At 40.8% G+C, this 20,532-nt stretch overlaps 1 protein-coding gene across 1 annotated transcript in view; it reads left to right on the forward strand.

The window, feature by feature from the left end:
• Positions 1-3,436: 3,436 nt before the first annotated feature.
• Positions 3,437-20,532, forward strand: part of LOC132818724 (leptin receptor gene-related protein) — a 31,469-nt gene continuing 14,373 nt past the window's right edge. The window contains exon 1 of the mRNA XM_060829767.1: positions 3,437-3,535. Coding sequence (XP_060685750.1) covers positions 3,469-3,535 — 67 coding nt within the window. The 5' untranslated portion in view covers positions 3,437-3,468. The remainder of the gene's footprint in view (positions 3,536-20,532) is intronic.

Consider the following 20,532-nt stretch of genomic DNA (forward strand, 5'->3'; position numbering starts at 1 on the left):
TGGCTGTAATTGACATGAAATAAAGATAAATTTGTGTTGCTGAATGTTGACTTTTGTACTTATAGTGCCAACAAAACTGATTTCTGCTTTTCTTCACCGTGATAAGTGGGCTATTTTTTTGTTTTTCACAAGAGATAATATCCTTAGGTATATGGATATTCCTGTGATTTGGGGGCCTACACAATAGCCAGCCAGAGAAGCTCCCATTAATCTATCTTATTTAACTAAAATTCTACTTCATGTTACAACACCAGTAAATCTGTTTACGCAAACATAAAGACAGCATCAAGCAATATTGACAATATTTACTAAAGAATCAGTATTAAAGCAGCAGAGTCTGTAGTTCTAGCGTGGTACTTTGGATGTCTCTTGGTGGATGGTTGTTTTAACTCCAGCTGATAGCACAGCCAGATCAACTATAAATGTCACTTTGTTTGTTAGGCCACAAATAACTGTTTCAAGAACCTCAATGGAAGTCCAATTTTACCCACTGACTTATCATTGTTCAGTATCATTGCTTGTTCAACATAGGCAAATATCTGTGTATGTGTCTAGTCTGTAAATCCGGTGGCATTATTTCATTTGTTTTTTTGCAATTATTAGAATGAGAACTTCTCTCATCTGTTTGTAGATCCTGTTTGTAAGCTTTGTGTGTCTTAATGGTTCTAAATGGACTTCTTTTGAACAGGTGATAAGTATGTTAGACCAGGGAAACCCAGTGGATGTGGTGTATCTAGACTTCCAAAAGGCCTTTTGATAAGGTGCCACACGGGACGCTGCTGAGCAAGGTGAGGGCCCATGGTGTTCGAGGTGAGCTACTGGTATGGATTGAGGATTAGCTGTCTGACAAAAGGCAGAGAGTTGGGATAAATGGTTATTTTTCGGAATGGCAGCCAGTGACAAGTGGTGTCCCGTAGGGTTCAGTGTTGGGGCTGCAGCTGTTCACATTATATATTAATGACCTGGATGAAGGGACTGGGGGCATTCTAGCGAAGTTTGCCAATGATACGAAGTTAGGTGGACAGGCAGGTAGTACTGAGGAAGTGGGGAGGCTGCAGAAGGATCTAGACAGTTTGGGAGAGTGGTCTGGGAAATGGCTGATGGAATTCAATGTGAGCAAATGCGAGGTCTTGTACTTTTTGGAAAAAAGAATACAGGCATGGACTACTTTTTAAACTGTGAGAAAACTCAAAAAGCCAAAGTACAAAGGGATCTGGGAGTGCTAGTTGAGGATTCTCTAAAAGTAAACATGCAGGTTGAGTCCGTGATTAAGAAAGTGAATGCAATGTTGTAATTTATCTCAAGAGGATTGGAATATAAAAGCACTGTTGTGCTACTGAGATTTTATAAAGCTCTGGTTAGGCCCCATTTGGAATACTGTGTCCAGTTTTGGTCCCCACACCTCAGGAAGGGCATACTGGCACTGGAGCGTGTCCAGCAGAGATTTACACGGATAATCCCTGGAATGGTAGGTCTAACATACGAGGAACGGCTGAGGATCCTGGGATTGTATTTATTGGAGTTTAGAAGATTAAGGGAGATCTAATAGAAACTTACAAGATAATACATGGCTTGGAAAGGGTGGATGCTAGGAAATTGTTTCCGTTAAGTGAGGAGACTAGGGCCTGTGGACACAGCCTTAGAATTAGAGGGGTTAATTCAGAACAGAAATGCGGAGACATTTCTTCAGCCAGAGAGTAGTGGGCCTGTGGAATTCATTGCCACGGAGTGCAGTGGAGGTCGGGACGCTAAATGTTTTCAAGGCAGAGATTGATAAATTCTTGATGTCACAAGGAATTAAGGACTATGGGGAGAATGTGGGCAAGTGGAGTTGAAATGCCCATCAGCCATGATTGAATGGCGGAGTGGACTCGAGGGGGCAAATGACCTTACTTCCACTCCTATGTCTTATGGTCTTAAATACCTCAGTACTCTGACCTCTCTGTGCTTTTGCAGCTGTGAATTCTCCTTTCTTCCTTTCAGTTTTGGCAAATCAGTTTGATTGCCAGATATTTCCTAAAAGCTGTTTCAGTGATTTCCTTTTTTTTCATTAAAAGTAGGACCATGAACTTTTCTGGGGTAATACTTGTCTCTCTGGCACTTGAGGCAAGCCTCACTTTTGGTGAGGGCTGCATTGGTGCAATTTTGATGGGGGCATTAACCCACATGCAGTGACTACTGACTGAACGATTGCAGAATAGGCAGATTGTGATGTCTATCTGTGTGTCATGTTGTTTTGATGCTCCTGCTTCTGTTTTGGAGCTCGTGGCAACAGCTGATGCCTTTTCTGTACACTGACAGTGAACATGCACTTCGCAGCAAGAAGGACTCCTCGCCTGCTAGATTCAAAGCGATTAGAGGCGGCTACTTGTTTAATCTCTGTTTAATTTCTACAATTTCTAAAGAATATTTTAAAAATTATGTCTTCCTAACTGTCCCCCAATCCACGAATCCACCTGTATGCCAATTTGATTAAGCAAGTTGGATTTTTCTTTTGACGGTTTATAATATTTGTGTTGTTTAATCCATTAAATGACTTAATATCTCAGATTTTTATCTCCGAAAAAAATCTTTCAATAGCGTTTTAGCATGTTTTAAAATGGTTGTACTGTACAGGCCAAATTTCTAAAAAAAAATCTCGTTGCAGGAAAAAGCAATCCAGTTTCTCTACTGACTTTCACACTTGCCATCACTTTAAATTTATTATATGAGATTTTTCATGAACGATGACAAAGCCATCTGCCTGCAGAAACGGTCAAAGTCGCTAAAACACTTCTTTGCTTCAACTGTTTTCGTCTTTGGCAAAGCAGCCAATCTAAGGCATTATGTCTTGGAAAGAATGCAAAGCTTTGAGGAAGCGGGTGATTTATTACAATGGAGGAAAGATGGTATGTATACGGACATTGAATGATTAGGGCTGTGCTCCAAGAGCAGAGAAGATTAAAATTAAATTCGACAGATCTTCAAAATCATTCATGTCTTTGTGAGTGAAAAATATCTGTTTCTAGTGTCAGAGAGGTTTTATTAATAGTCTTTTATCTTTCTACATTCTTTTCCCTGTTTCTTTGTTTAAAGAGCGAAACTTGCTTTTCATTTTCAAGCAGGAAAACGTTTTCAAAAATGAATCATCTCTAACCAATGATAAATTTGTATTTTCAGTTCCTTTCCTGTGGGAGTGATAGGGATTGGATGGAGATGGAATGTATCCTGTCAGGGTGACAGCTGCACCATCAATTGGTCAGAATAGACAATCCGTGGTCGCTAATTGGAGGATCCAGCAGGCCAATAGCGCAGACGATTGGCCGTCAAGCCGGAACGATTGACCGATTGGCTAGCTCTTTGTGAAGGCGATGCTGATTGGCCGCGCGCGGTGTGCGGACAGCCAATGTCGATTGGTCGAAGGTCTGGCATTCGATCTGGACCGATTGGTTGTAAGGCAGGAGACGGCCTGGCGGGGTTGGTGATTGGATGGTTCCTGGCCCGGGCCGGAAGTGGGACAGGATCCGGAGCAGAGAGAAGATGGCGGGTATTAAAGGTAGGGTCGGGCTTCGCAGTTACGCTGTGCGTTCACTTGGGCTCTATCTTCGCTGCTTCAGTTACTATGACAGAGACTGCCGTGGGGAAAGAGGGTGAAGTTTCTCTAAAGATACGGAGGGGGGTCGAGTGGCGGGGGTCCTTTTTATATGAGAACCCAGGGTTAGGTCAGAGTCACTGGGCTGAGTGAGCCCCTTGAGGCTGGGGCATTGAGTGGGGACGATGGAGTTATTGTCAGAGACACCCTGGGAGTGAAGATCCGTGGGGAGATTGTACAAGTGAGGGGGAGGGGAGGGGAGGGGAGGGGTTGGGAACAAAGACGGGAAAAGCTCAACAAACCTGGCAATATCCCTTGTGGAGAGAAATCATCAGAGTTCATGTTTAGGGTCAGGTCACCCTTCCTCAGAAGCGATTGGGGTATGGAGGTTGGAAGGGCAGGGTGTGTGAGACTCCTACAGCAAAAGGAGAATTCATATTTGGACAGTATTGTTAATTAATCTAGAGTGTGCCAAGAGTACTGCTGAGAACCAATATAGGTTTGGTAGTTGGTTTCTAGGGTTGATGTACTTAAGTGTACTTAATGGTACATATATTGATACTGGAAACCTGTGTCTGGTGGGGTTCTGTCGGCATTAGTGCTGGGCCACTTGCTTTCTTTGCAATTTGTAAATGTTTTAGACCTGAATGTATGAGTGTTGGTCAGTATATTCATGGATAATAGTGAGGAGGAAAAAGCTCAGAATTACAGGAGACTACAGATGGGCTAGTCAAATGGGTGTCCAGTGACAAATGGAATTCAGTTTGAATAAATGAGAGAAGACAACTAGCAAGCAAATACATGGTGAACAGTAGGACCATGGGATGCATACAGGATAAGAAGTATCTTCTTATGAATTTCAACCAGTCTCTTAAGGTAGTGGGACAGGTAAAACAACTAAAAAGGCAAATTGGACACAACTTCATTAGCTGAGATAGAGTTTAAGAATAGAGATGTTATGCCAAAACTATTTTGATTGGGTCACAGCGAGTGTTCTGTATACAATTCTGGAATCCATATTCTATTAGGAATGTGATTGCACTGGAGAGGGTGCAGAGGAGATTTACCAGGATGTTGCCTGGCCTGGTGAGTTTAATTTATAAAGTGAAATTGGATAGATTGGCCATGGTTTTTCGTTGGAGCAGAGGAAACTGAGGTGTGGGAAAAGAAATGTATAAAACTGAAGGGTATAGATAGGAAGGATGGGAATAAATGTTTTCCCTTGATGGAGGGAGTAGTGACCAGGAGCATAGATTTAAGGCAAAGGGCATAAGGTTTGGTGGGGGTGTGTGGAAAATTTGCCCAGAATGTGGTGAAAATCTGAATTTATTGCCTGCAACAGTAATAGAAACTGAAACCCTCAACATTTGAGAAGTATTTAGATGTACACCTACAATGGTAAAGCATACAAGTTTATGGGCCAAGTGCTGGAAAATCAGATTAGAACACTTAGGTGTTTTTTTTTTGATTGCGTGCAGAAGCCTTTTTTAGTGTTGCAGATTTTTATGGTTCTTACAGCTAATGTGTATGGCCCCGTTCCTTGCTACAGAAAGGACATGTATTACATTGTGCCATGTTTCAATGCAACAAAATAGGTGGAATCTGATTAATGGTATATTTTTCAAGGTGATTTCTTGACCAATCTGTCAATCTCTCTTTTTAATGATTCAAATCAAAATCAAGTTTTAAAAACCACTAAGCGTTATTTGTAAACTGTCAGTCATCATCTAATGACTTAATTTTCCATACAAGTTTCTACCAATCCGAGTCATATTTTCAACGAAGCAACATTCCCCAGTCTTACAGCATATTCAGTGAACCATATTGAGCAGACGCAAACACATGAATGGGAATGAATAGCAGTATGAATTTGAAATTAGCTCAGTGACAAAATGCAGAGCCTTGTATATCAATGCTTTTCAGCCTGGTAGTGATTTGCAATGACATTCCCCAATGGTTATTTTTGGGTCCATTATGATTTTTGTTCAACTCCTATAAAAGGTCCTAGATTTGGGAGTTGAGAATGAGTTTGCAAAAATACAAAATTTAGCAGTTATAAATTGTGATAGTTAGAAACTTTAAATTCTGTAATATGGTCAGAAATTGAAGTTCAATCTGGACAAATGTGAAGCTTTGCACTTTGGTAGCACAAAGCAGAAAAAGTACTAAATATTTTGCAAATTAGTAGTGTTGTTTGTACAGACCTAGTTATCCAAGTACGTGCATCCTTAAATTGGCTACACACTCAATAGCAACAATATTATATTTACCAAAATGAAATGAGGTGTGTCGTAGCAACATTATCAATCAAAATATGATGAAAACACAAGTAGCTCTGAGCTCAGCTCTTGAAACTTGGTCAAAGATGTAGATTTTGAGTGTCTTAAAGGAGAAAATAGGTGTGGAAAGTTGTAAGAAAGGTACCTTGAAACATGGATTTTCAGTGACTTTTAGCCATCAATGATGGAATGATTTTAATATTGGGATGAACAAGAAGCCAGAAAGAAATGATTTCTAATTGTTGCTTTCCAGACTGGAGGTCTGTGACTAGTGGTGTGCCACAAGGATTGGTGCTGAGTCCATTGCTTTTTGGCATTTTATATAAATGATTTGGATGTGAACATGGAAGGTATTGTTAATAGGTTTGCAGATGGCAGCAAAATTGGAGGTGTAATGGACAGTAAAGAAGCTTACCTCAGAGTACAATGGTATCTTGATCAGATGGGCCAATGGGCTGAGGAGTGGCAGATGGAATTTAGATAAATGTGAGGTGCTACACTTTGGAAAAGCAAATCAGAGCAGGACTTATACATGTAATGGTAAGGTCCTGGGGAGCGTTGCTAAATAAAGGAACATTGGAGTGCAGGTTCATGGTTCCTTGAAAATAGAGTCGCAGTTAGATAGGATAGTGAAGAAGGTGTTTGGTATGCTTTCCTTTATTGGTCAGAGCATTGAGTATAGGAGTTGGGAGGTCATGTTGTGGCTGTAGGATGTTGGTTAGGCCATTTTTGGAATGTTGTGTGCAATTCTGGTCTCCTTCCTGACAAAAGGACGTTATGAAACTTGAAAGGGTTCAGAAAAGATTTATAAGTACGTTGCCAGGGTTGGAGGGTTTGAGTTATAGGAAGAGGTTGAATAGGCTGGGGCTGTTTTCTCTGGAGTGTTGGAGGCTGAGGGGTGATTTTATATAGAGATTTATAAAGTCATGAGGATAAGTAAACAAAGTCTTTTCCCTGCTATGGGGGAGTTCAGAACTAGGGGGCATAAATTTAAGGTGAGAGGGGAAAGATATAAAAGGGGCAATGTTTTCACACAGGGTGGCACAAGTATGGAATGTGCTGCCAGAAGAATTGGTGGAGGCCGTTTCAATTACAGCTTTTAAAATTCATCTGGTTGGGTGTATTGAATAGGAAGAATTTAGAGGGATATGGGCCAAGTGTTGACAAATGGTTAGGTTAGGATATCTGGTCGGCATGGACAGGTTGGACTGAAGTGTCTGTTTGTGTACTGTACGTCTCTGTGACTCTGTGTTGAGGATTTGGGGTTGAAGAAAACTACAGATGAGGAGGCAGGGGAGGCCATCGAGGAAATTGCAAACAAAGGTAAGAATTCCAAAATCAGGACATGCTTGCCTGGGAGCTGAGATAGATCGGTGAGTACAGAGGTGGTGGGTATCAGGAATTGCTGCGAATCAAAATACATGAGGGTGAGTTTTGCAGGTCGAGTTATGGGTGCCCTTGAGTAGAGTGTCGAATGTGGGAGACCAACATGCATACATTCAAATAGATGAGTTCAGGAAATAAAGGCGGAAATATGCAATCTTTGTGCGTGACGCACAAAGTTGAAAGTTCAGCACAGGATCAGATGTGCATTGTCTGGCTTAATCTAGTGTTGCTAGGGAGAGGAATGGGGTTGGTGGATTGGGAATGCAATTTGAAGTGCAGACTGGAAATGGCTTTAGTCTTCTCTGTATTTAATTGGAGGAAATTTCTGTTTGGCCAGTGTTGGATGTCAGGCATGCATGCTGATGTATTAGCAACAATGGTGAGAAACCATGGTCATGTGGTAAAGCTGGAGTCTTGTGATGATGTCACCAAGGAATATTGTGTGGATGAGGAAGTCCAAGGTTTTTACAGACAAATCTGGATTGGCAGGGCTTGATTTCCAGCTATGAGCTGTAACACTTGATAAATAAACAGAGCAGTTGATCCATCTAAAGATTAAAAAATGGATTTTTAAGCCTTGGAGTAAAACTCAGGTATTTGTATTCAAAATAAAAGGCATGTATAGATTAAAACAGTTCATTTTAAAACTGTGTAAACTCAAAGGTAATAAATTAGGCAAATCTGCAAATACAGGAAATGGGAGAATCATACAAGTGAAAAATGGATATTTTTCTTTTAAGGTATAGGAGGTAAGGAGCGATTAGATTTGATTCCCTACAGTGTGGAAACAGGCTCTTCGGCTCAATCAGTCTACTCCGACCCTCCGAAGAGTAACTAACCCACACCCATTTCCCTCTGATTAATGCACCTAACTTTATGGGTAATTTAGCATGGCCAATTCACCTGACCTGCACATCTTTAGATTCAATGGCTCTTTGCAAAGTTATGAAGAATCTTGACAGAATATATTGAGAAACTGCTAGTCTCACCAGAGTCAATGAACATAAATAACAACAAATGCCTTTTTCATTCTTCATGCCTGTGCTTGCTGTTTAAAAGAGTTGGCTTGAATCCTCTTTTTTTTTCTCTCCAGAGCCCTGTAACTCAGAAATCCTCAAGTGTAACCCAGTTTGAAAATTATGTGGGTTCACTTAGAGTCAGAGATGTTTTCTATTAGCCTTTCAGATCCTGATCACTTTAAGTGGAAACATTCCTCATTTGTCATTTAGCATTTTGAATTTGTTAAAGCCCATCCTTGGGAAATTAAGGGTAGTATTAGATTTAACTAAAAAACCTGACAAGGTTGCAAATCTGAGAACAGCGTATTGAGAAACAAGCAGTTCAGAAAGTTTTTGGCTCTTTTGTTAAACATTCAGAAACACTGCCTCCGTTGTTGTCCAGAGGAGAGAATTCCAAAAGTGCACAACCTTCTGAGAGAAGAAATTCTCCTCATCTCTATCATAAATGGGAGACCTTATTTTTACACCGAGTTCTTCAGTTCTACTTGTACCTAGAGAAAGAATACTTCCAATGTCCTTACTGTAAAACCCCCTCAAATCTTTTATGTTTCATGAAGAGTACCCCTCATTCTAAATGTCAATGGATATTGTCCCAATTTCTCCAACCTTTTCTCATAAGATACCCCCATCCAAGGAAGCAGCTGCATGAATTTTCTCTGAACTGCTTCATATGGATTTATTTTCTTTTTCAAATAAGGTGACCAATACTACTCTGTGCTCCAAATGCAATGTCACCAATGGCTGTACAACTGCTGCAAGACATTCTTCTGTGTTTGTTTATATTCCTTACATAAGCAATGACATTTCACTTCCCTTCTTAATCATCTGTATTTTAAAGTGGAGAGGTTCACATTTTCCTGTACCTTACCTTTCAATGTTTTGCTCACTCATTTAATATATTGATGCACTTTTGCGGCCTACTCCTGTCCTGTACACAGCCTGTCTTTGCATTAGTCAGCATGTTTAGTAACCATACATTCAATCCCTTCATCCAAGTTATTATGCTAAATTGTAAATAATCAAGGTCCCAGCACTGATCCCTGTGACCCTTCGCTCATGGCATCTCGCCAATCTGAAAATGATCCATATAGGCTGCTGTTAGCTGACCAATTCTCTGTCCATCTTAATATGTTATCCTTCACACCACGAGATTTTATTACGCATAGTAACCTTTGATATGGCACCTTGTCAAATACACATTCATTGGTTTCCCTTTATCGACATGTTAATTCTTCAGAGGATTCCAGTAAAATAGTCCAAACATAACTTTCCTTTTGCAAAACCATGTTGATGCTGCTAGATTGTATTGAGATTTTTTTAAGCAGCCTGCTATAACCTCCTTAGTTAGAAGTTATAGTATTTTCGATGTGCCAGTTATGGTAACTGGCCTTTTTCTCTCCTTCCTTGAATAGATGAGACTGTTTTTTCCCCCCCAATCTAATGGAATCTCTTCAGAATCTAAGGAATTTTGGGAAGCTAAAACTGATGTGTATCTTATCTCCTACTTTTTAAATTCATAAGCCCGTAAGATAGCTGAACAGAATTAGGCCATTCAACCAATGCTGATATATTTCTCAACCACATTCTCTTGGCTTCTCCTTGCAACCCTTGATCCCCTTTTAATCAAAACCATCCCTGTCTTAAAGATACTCGATGACTTGGCCTCCACAGATTTATGTGGCAGTGAGTTCACAGATTAATAGCCCTGTGGCTGAAGAAATTCCTCCTCCTCTCAGTTCTAAAGGGTCGTCCCTTCACTCAAAAGCTGTGCCCTCAGGTCCTACTCTCTTCTACTGTTGGAAACATTTCCATGTCCACTGTATTTAGGCTTCTCAGTTTTCTGTAAGTTTCAATCAGATCCCCCCTCATCCTTGTAAACTCCACAAAAAGACCCAGAGTCCTTAACTGCTCCTCCTATGACAGCCTTTTGGTCCCAGGATCATTCTAGTAAACCTACTCTGAATCCCTTCCAATGGCAGCATGTCCTTGCTTAAAATCGGGGCTGAAATGTTCCACATGTGGTCTGACCATAGCTTTGTGCAGCCTTTGCAGTGCATCTCTGCTCTTGTATTCTCGTCCTCATGAAATGAATGCTAACATTGCATTGTCTTTCTAACTGCCAATTGAACCCTCATCTTAATTTTAAGAGAATCCTGAGCTAGGACTCCCAAGTCCCTTTGTGCTTCAGATTTCAAGCACCTTTCACCATTTAGAAAATAGTCTATGCCTCTATTGTTCTGATCAATGTGCATGCTGACTCAGCTCTATTTTTCACTAACCTCCAAGTACTCTGAAGTCTCATCCTTTAAGAATGGACTGTAAAACCTTAATGACATCTGAGGTTAAGCTAGCCAGCCTATAATTTTCCATCTGCCTCCTTCCCTTTATAAACAGGGATGTTATATTAGCTGTTTTCCAGGCTTCTGGGATCCACTCCTCAGCTATCTCCTTATGTACCCTGTGATGTAGTTGATCAAATCTGGATGATTTATCCATCCTCAAACCTTTCAGCTTCCCCAGCACCTTCTATTTAGTTATGGTCACTGCACTCACCTCTGACCCCTGACTCTCTTGAAGTTCTGGAATACTAATAGTGTCTTTCATTGTGAAGAATGATGCAAAATACCTGTTCATTACTCTACCACTACTTTAGCTAAGTAGTAATGTTTGCCATTACTACTGCTTTAGCCTCACATTCCAGCAATCCAATGTCCACTCTGCCTCTCTCTTATCTTTTACATATCTTAAAAATCTCTTGCAATCTTATTTTATATTACTGGCTAGCTTACCATCATACTTCATCTCCCCCTTTTATTGTTTGTTTTAGTTGGCCTCTTTTAGTTTTTAAAAGCTTCCCAATTGCCCACTTTCCCCACTGCTTTTTCATTATTAAAGGATTGGACGCTCTGAAGGCAGGAAACATGTTTCCGCTGATGGGTGAGTCCCGAACCAGAGGACACAGTTAAAAATAAGGGGTAGGCCACTTAGACCAGAGTTGAGGAGAAACTTCTTCACCCAGAGAGTGCTGCGTGTATGGAATGCTCTGCCCCAGAAGGCTGTGGAGGCCAAGTTTCTGGATACTTTAAAGATAGAGTTCTTAAGGATAGTGGAATCAAGGGTTATGGGGACAAGGTAGGAACAGGATACTGATTGAGGATGATCAGCCATGATCATAATGAATGGTGGTACTGGCACAAAGGGCAGAATGGCCTACTCCTGCACCTATTGTCTATTGTCATTTGCTTTTATGCTGTCTGTGACTTCCCTTGTCAGCCATGGTTACCTCGACCTCCCCTTCATATTTGGTTCCAGCTTCTCCCTCAAACTGCAGGGTGAATTCATCATGTTATGATCACTGTCCCCCAAGGGGTTTCTTCGCCTTAAGCTCCTTAATCAAGTCTGCCTCATTACACATCACCAAGTTCAGAATTACCCATTCACTAGTGGGCTTTACCACAAGCTGCACAAAAAGCCATCTTCTAGACATTCCCCAAATATATTTTCTTGGGATCTGTTACCAACCTGATTTTCCTAGACCACCATGATTATTGTAATAGTGCCTTTTTTGCATGCCTTTTCTATCTCCTGATTCATTTTCTGCCCCAAGTCCTGACTACTGCTCCAGGAGCTGTATATAACTCCCATTGGGGAATGTTTTAATCTTTTGCAATTCCTTTACTCTACCCTAGCTATGTTTCTCTGATCCCACAACATGCCTGCCAAATTCAGTCTGTGCTAAATCTCATTTAACTTGTTTTGTATACTGTCTACATTTTTGTACAAACCCTCAAATCCTGAGATAAGGTTTCTCATGACTTGTTGGCTTTTATTTCTAGTAGTCTTCTGGATACCCTGTCCATAGTATTGTACTTGCCTTAAGTTCTTTCTTCCCTTTCACCACCTGACTCAGAATTATTTCTGGATGCTTTTTTGTGTCCTTCAAAGAGATAATCAATGCAAATTGTTTGTATTATCCACTATTTCTCTATTTGTCATTAAGTTTCCAGTCTCATTCTCTAGATGACCAATACTCACTTTGCTTTTGTTTTTGAAACACATGTAAGAATCTTTTACTCTTTATATTTCCAGTTAGTTTTCCCGCACCCTCTTTTCTCCTTTTTATTAGCCTTTTAGTCACTGAAATGTATCTTTTCTGAGTATTCTTAAGTGTCTGCTATTGTATTTCTACTGACCTATTCCTGAACCTAATTGCACAGTTCACTTTTTCAGTTGTCTTCATGCCCTCATACCTACTCTTAAAGTTTTGAATGCTAGTCTGAGATCCATTCTTCTCTCCTTCAGACTGTGAAACTCAATTGTGTTATGATTGCTGCTACTTGGTGTCTTCATTATGAGGTCATTAATGAATCTCGTTTCAGTGCATTTTACCAGATTTAGAATAACCAGTTTTCTGGTTGGCTGCAGAACGTACTGCCCTGAGAAACCATTCCTTAAACACTTATTAAGCTAATGCAGGCTCCCTTTTGCTGTCTAATTTGTCAAATTCATATATAGATTCATTCAGTGTGCTTGTAATGGTTTGAGGCCATTATCCTAATTCCAAGGACATTATTACAGGAATTTCTCAGGATCATGTCTTAGCCCAAACATTTTCAACTGCTTCATTGATGACATTCCTTTTGTTCTTATTAAAGAATTTGTAAACTAAATAGGTTACACTGCCTCTTGACAGCCACTGTAACTATATTTTAAAATGGGATATGTATCAAGATTAAATTAACATCTTATATCCGTGTGTGTTGATGACTCTGTGGGGTCCATCTGTCTGTCATGAAAGGTATATACTATGCTAGTGGACCTCCTATGCTTCCACTCCATGGACAACATGGTGCAGGCGTAACCCCAGAAGAGGGGCAGACAGTTCAGTGCCACAACCTGCTCTGAGACCTAGATATATTAATGGTCACTTTGGCCAGTCCAACAGCAGACCCACAAGACCCTTCAGACTACCAGCCCCTCTCTGCAGAAAGTGCTCGTAGGCCAGGCACAACAAGAATTTTAAAAGCAGTCCCTTTAAGTAATAGGGGCTGCAAGTGAAAACACCAAAATAAATGTGATTATCTTTCTCCTGTAGTTCACAGAAACTAAGTATGGCTGAATCCAATTAAATGTTTTTTTAAATAGAGCTGCTGTGACTTGCTTCTGTCAGGTTAGATGTGGTGATGTTTACTGATGATTGTTTGATGCAATTCTGAACTCAGCTGCTGAAGTAGTCTGTGTCCATATTTTTATAATCTCTGATAAAATCTGTAACCTCTTATGATCTGGCTGTTTTTTAGTAAAGCAGTCGGCATTTGAAATTTCAGGCATTCTGTAAAAGTAACTTACGGAATCATACAGTTTTAAGCAAACGTTTGAAAAAATTAGTGTCAACAAAGCCATCAATGCTATCTATTGTAAACCCTTAGCATCCAGAACTAACCAGAGGTAAATATGAATTAATGGGTAAACTGTAAACACAAACTCATATTAAATTGTAGACACCAGAAGATGAATCCTGTAAATTTTCTCAGCAATGCACCCAGATGTCAGTGATCACTGAGTCTCAAAAATCCTTTAAAACCCTTGTTGTCTTTATAAGAAATTTCACCTTTTTTTGAGTATATTGCCTCTGCTTTCCATTGAACATGATGTGGAGTTGCCGGTGTTGGGCTGGGGTGGACAAAGTTTAAAAAAAAACTCTCAACACCAGGTTATAGTCCAACGGGTGTATTGGAAGCACTAGCTTTTGGATCGCTGCTTCTTCATCAGGTAGTCGTCTCTTTCAACTGTTTTTGACTAACCATCACATGGGTTCTCTTTTGCACTCCCCACTCCCATTGGTTGGTTTTCCTTGATAAACCACCTTGCTGTCATATTAGTATTTCTGTCCTGGGCCTGCAGCAGTATTCTACCAAAGCACAACACAAGCTCAAGAGAAAACATCTCATTTTCCTGAGGCACTTTACAGCCTTTACAGCTCAATATTGAACTCCACAGTTTCAGAGCCTGATTGCGTGATTTTTCTTTTATTCAGCCCAGCATTCACACTCCCACGGCTGTGCCTTGTTTCCTTTGCTTGCAGCAGATAGGATCCACTTTCTCTATTTAACAAGTTTACAACTATTTTATGTCTGTTTTCTTTTTTGCCACAGTTAGCACCATCTTTTATACTGGCTACCTTACCATCTCTTTCACTCCTGCTCCTCTTCTGCCTCTAGTAAAAGGAGGAGGTAAAAAGAATGACTACAGATGCTGGAAACCAGATTCTGGATTAGTGGTGCTGGAAGAGCACAGCAGTTCAGGCAGCATCCAAGGAGCAGCAAAATCGACGTTTCGGACAAAAGCCCTTCATCAGGAATAAAGGCACACAGCCTGAAGCGTGGAGAGACAAGCTAGAGGAGGATGGGGGTGGGGAGAAAGTAGCACAGAGTACAATAGGTGAGTCGGGGAGGGGATAAAGGTGATAGGTCAGGGAGGAGAGGGTGGAGTGGATAGGTGGAAAAGGAGATAGGCAGGTAGGACAAGTCTGGACAAGTCATGGGGACAGTGCTGAGCTGGATGTTTGGAACTAGGGTGAGGTGGGGGAAGGGGAAATGAGGAAACTGTTGAAGTCCACATTGATGCCCTGGGGTTGAAGTGTTCTGAGGCGTAAGATGAGGCGTTCTTCCTCCAGGCGTCTGGTGGTGAGGGAACAGTTCTGAAGAAGTTTTATATTGGACTTGAATCAATAACTCAGTTTCTTTCTCCACTGTAGCAGACCTGCTGGGTGTTTCCAGCATTTTCTGTGCATGTTTGCACTCCGTTATACTACTCAGTTTCACATTTGTTTCTTTTGAGAAATATGCAATATTACTTTAAGGGTTTGTATACATCCTGGATCCCTTTTTGGGTTAATTTAGTTTCCCTTTCTGTAATTATTCTGCCTATTTCGTATTCTTAAATCCCTGATCACATCATGATGAAATTCCATATTCTAGTTGAAACAGAACTCTGGGTTCATTTTTTAAACCTAAATAATAAAAATATCTATAAGGTTCTAAAGGAAGATGAACTTGGAAACTAGGGTAAAAGGTCAGTAGAGTCACAGTGGCAGACTTTTTTAAAGAGATGTGTTAAAAACTTACAACAAAGACTTATCCCTGTAAGAAAGTAAGGCTCTTTGAGATAGATATATCATCTGTGGTTGTAGTAAGTTGAAAGAAACGCTGTTCAAATCTGCAAAGATAATTGCTCAGAGGATTGGGCAGAACAAAGAATGACGAAAAAATGATAATTGAGGGAAAGCACAGAATGAGAAAAAACAAATAACAATACAGATTTGGATTTTGGGTTTTTGCAAGTATTTGACTAAGAAAAGGATAACTAAAGCTCGTGTTGAACCTGTAGAGAGAGTGTTTGTTTGGGGAATGAACAAAGAAATGGCAGAGGCCTTGAACAGGTGTTTTGTGTCTGTGACAATGGAAGGCTGAAATAAAAGTTTCAAATGAAAATAAAGCACAGGTAAGGTGGGATGAATTTAAAACCATCACCATCACTAGGGAACATGTGCAAGGCCAACTATTTGACCCAAAAGCTGATGAGTCCTCAGGACCAGGTGGCTTGCACTCTTAAGGTTTAAAAGAAATGGAAACGTAGATAGTAGATCCATTGATTATAATTTTCCATATTTCCTTAGATTGTTCTTAACGTGTTGGAAATGGCAAATGTAAGCCCTGTATTCAAGAAATAAAGCAGGCAACTATCAGCCAGTCTGTCAATAACAAGGTAGTCTGAAAATTGTGATAAATGGTGAGGAAAGGAAATGTTGTTAATTACAATGGAAACAAAATATGAGTAGGAGAGATTTATTCCAGATCAACAGGGCATTGTTAACAGCATGTCTGGAGTACTAACTACAGATCTCATCATTTTTATTTGAAAAAGATATAGAACATAGAACAATACAGCGCAGAACAGGCCCTTCGGCCCTCTGTTGCACCGACCTGTGAACAGTTCTCAGCTCGTCCCCTTACACTATCCCAAAATCATCCAGGTGCTTATATTTATAATAGAAACATTTGAGCAGTTTTACTTGGCATATTCCTGTGATGAATTGCTTGTCTAATGAACAAATGTTGAACAAGTTAGGCCTATATCTGTTGGTGTTTAGACGAATGTGATACAAGATCTTCAGGGGATTCCCTGGGATGGGTACTAGGAGGATGTTCTCCTTGTGCAGGGGATGAAAACTAGGTGACAGAGCTTAAGTATAAGGAACCTTGCTTTAAAAATGGGGATGAGAATTTTTTTCTCTCAAATTTTCTTCTGTAGTGATAGTGGAGGCTGGATCATTAAATATATTCAAGACAAAATTTTCATACGCAAATGGGTCAAGGTGTGCAGACAGAGAAGTGGAGGTAAGACTACAAGTTAATCAGCCATGATCTTATTGAATGGTAGAGCAGAGTTGAAAGGCTACGTGGTCTACTCCTGTATCCTATGTTCCTATACTTTCACATACACACTTGCATGAAGTAGCATTTGTCAATTTCCTGCTCACTCTCCCAGTCTACATCCTTTGTTTGGTGCGTTCTCCTCCATATTAACCAGTCTTTTCTGATATAACTTGCAAACTGAAATGAGGCTCCATTTATCCACTTCCATTTCCTTGGCAAAAATGCTGCAGTAGTGATCTGCAACATTCACCTAGAAAATTTTATATGTGCACACACCCTGCCTTTCCTGGCTTAGCCATAATTCAGTCAATCCTTGGCACCTTCTGTTATAGTAACATGACGGCCAATTATCACAGAAATATTGTGTTAAAAGCTTTACCAAAATCTAAAAAATGAGTTACATTATCTCCTTTATTTATTTCTTTTCATTCATTAAATACTCTTAAATTATTCACACGTGACTCCCCTTTTGTACATCTGTGTTGATTGTTGTCAGTTGCTTACATTTTTATTTAAGAACTTCTAATGTTTTCCTTGGTCCTGATATCAGACTAATGATCCCTAAATACCATTTTCCCCTGCTGTTGCCACCCTGACCCTGAATGCTTTTTTAAAAAAAATGTTTTGCTTGTTCCTCTGAGAGCCATGCAAATGTGTGTGCTTAAAGCATAGGGTACAGGACTAGGCCACACGGCCCTTCAACTCTGCTCTACCATTCAATACGATCATGATTGATTTACTTGTAGTCTTCCCTCCACTTTCCTGTCTGCACATCATAAATACTTGCTAATTCTGTATTTGCTCATTTAATTCCAGGTTTAACAACGCACTAAGTTAAACCAGATGGGTCTATTTGTTCCTTGTTGCACTAATTTTTATAGTTCTGTTTTGACCTATATTTTGGGAAAATTGGGAACAGCACCCATACTGTGTTTAAAATCATAATTTCTACCATTGCTGGTACCAGAAATCAAGTGTAAGGTGGAATTGAAAAGTTTTCAGGTGGGCTACCAGGCAAACTTAGAGACACAGATGCAGATTTTGACCTACCAAAATCTTTTTAACTTGGCTTGTTTGATGTCGGCAACACTGACTTATCAGCATTTATTACCTGTCCCTGGTTGTCCTTGAGCTGCCGCCTTGAATTGCTGAAGTCCATGTGCTGTAGGTTGAGTAGCGATGCACATGGGGAAGGAATCCCACGATTTTGACAGTGACTGTGAAGGAACAGTGATATATTTCAAAGTAAGGATTGTGAGTGGATTGGAGGAGAATCTGCAGATCATAGTGTTCCCATGGATCTGCTCTTTGTTCTAAATGGAAGTGGATGTGGGTTTGGAACATGCTGTCTAAGGATCTTTTGAATTTCTGCAGTACACACTGCTGCTACTGAGCGTCAGTGGTGGAGGGAGTGAATGCTTGTGAAAGTTGTGGCAATCAATCAAATAGGCTGCTTTGTCCTGGATGGTGTCAAGCTTCTTGAATGTTAGCGAGTTTTGAGAATATTTGTAACTCGGGTTGAGGATCTGGATGTAAATTTCCTCAGAGCTGGAAAGTTCATTTTCAGATGTTTCGTCACCATACTAGGTAACGTTATCAGAGAGTGTCTGGCGAAGCACTGGTGTTAGTGACCTGCTTTCTATTTGTGTTTGTTTTTTTTCAGTTGGTGATGTCATTTTCTGTGGTCATCTCATTTCCTGTTTTTTACCACCTTCTGAGAAAATGGGGACCAAGTCAATGTGTTTGTTGAGTTTGGTCGGAGCTGCACCCAGACGGATAAGTGGAAAATATTGTAGGTTGTGGATGGATTTTGTGGAGTCAGGAGATTAGTTACTTCAGTATTCCTAGCCTCTGACCTGCTCTTGTAGATACTTTATGGTGAGCCCAGTAGACTTTCTGATTAATGCTAATCCCTAGGATGTTGATATTGGGGCATTCGGTGATGTTAACACTATTGAATGTCACGAGGCAGTGGTTAGATTGCCTCTAATTGGAGATGGTCATTGCCTGGCATTGGTTTGGTGTGAATGTAACATGTAACTTGCCACTTTGCCCAAGCCTGGATATTGTTCAGATCTTGTTGCATTTGGACATGGACTGCTTCATTATCTGAGGACTCACGAATGTGCCAAACACTTTGCAATCATCAGCAAACATCCTTACTCCTGACCTTTTAATGGAAGGGAGGCTATTGATGAAGCAGCTGAAGATAGCTGGACCGAGGACACTACCCTCCAACAGCCACATCTTCCTACCTGTCAGGAATGACTCCAACCAGCTTGAGAGTTTTCCCCCTTCTACCTATTGATTCCAGTTTTGCTAGGGCACCTTGGTGACACATTAGGTAATCTTGGTGTCAAGAGCTGTCGTTTTAAACTCTCCTCTGGAATTCAGATCTTTTTGTCCATGTTTGAACCAAGGCTGTAATGAGGTCCGGAACTGTGTGACCCTGGTGGGACTTAAACTGGGTGTATTGAGTAGGTTATTGCTGAGCTGGTGCTGCTGGATAGCACTGTTGATGACACCTTCCATCACTTTACTGATGATCGAGAGTAGACTGATGGGGCAGTAATTGGTCGAGTTGGATTTGTCATGCTTTTTGTGCACGTGATATTCCTGGGCAGTTTTCCACATTGTCGAGTAGATGCAAGTGTTGTAACTGTACTGGAACAGCTTGGGAGCGGCATGTTCTGGAGCACAAGTCTTCAGTTCTATTGCCGGAATGTTGTCAGGGCCTATGGCCTTTCCAGTATCCAGTACCTTCAACCATTTGTTGATATCACATGGACTGAAGACTTATTTATTATGCTGGGGTCCACTGGAGAAGGCTGAGATGGATCATGCACTCCTAGCAGAAGATTGCACATGCTTCAACCTTATGTCCTAGGCTCTTCCATCATTGAGGATGGGGATATTTGTGGAGCCACCTCCTCCAGTGAGTTTAATTGTCTACCACCATGCATGATTGGACCTGGCAGACTGCAGAACCAAAATTAGATCCATTGGTTATGGGATTGCTTTACTCTGTCTGCAAGTTGCTTTTTATTGTGTTTTGTTTTGCAACCAATCCTGTTAGTAGCTTCAGCTCAACACCTAGTTTTTAGCTATGCTTAACGCTGCTGCTGACATGCCCTCCTGCACTCTCCATTGAACCATGGTTGATTCTCTGGCTTAATGGTAATGGGGATATGAAAGGCCTTCAGGTTGCAGATTGAGTTGAAGTACAATTCTACTACTGTTGATGGCTCATAGTGCTTCATGGATGCCCAGTCTTGAGTTGCTAGATCTGTTCAAAGTCTGTCCCACATGGCATGGTGATAATGCCCACAATGCAATGTAGAATCGTTTGACTGAGAAGGCAAGACTTCATCTCCGCAAGGATTTCATGGTGATCACTGTTATCAATACTGTCATGGACAGATGCATTTGCAGCTGGCAGATCGGTAAGGATGAGGGCAAATATATGTTTTCCTCTTGGTTCCTCACCACCTGCTGCAGACCCAGCTTGATCAGTGGCACTGCTGCTGAGCTGTTCTTGGTGGTGGATATTAATATCTCTCACCCAAAGTCAACATTGTGACCTTGTCACCCTCTGTGCTTCCGCCACGTGTCGTTCAATGTGGAGGAGTACTGATTCATTGGCAGAGGAAGGATGTTATGTAGTGATCTGTTGGAAGTTTCCTTGCACATGTTTAACCTGAATCCATGGGTCTTCATGGGATCTGGAGTCAAGGTTGAAGACTCTTAGGGTAACTCCCCCCAGACTGCATACTGCTGTGCTGCCACTTCTGTTGGGTTTGTCCTGCCTGTAGAATAGGGCATATCCAGTGATGGTGGTA

This window comes from Hemiscyllium ocellatum, chromosome 9 (genome assembly GCF_020745735.1).
Source record: "Hemiscyllium ocellatum isolate sHemOce1 chromosome 9, sHemOce1.pat.X.cur, whole genome shotgun sequence".
NCBI lineage: Eukaryota > Metazoa > Chordata > Chondrichthyes > Orectolobiformes > Hemiscylliidae > Hemiscyllium > Hemiscyllium ocellatum.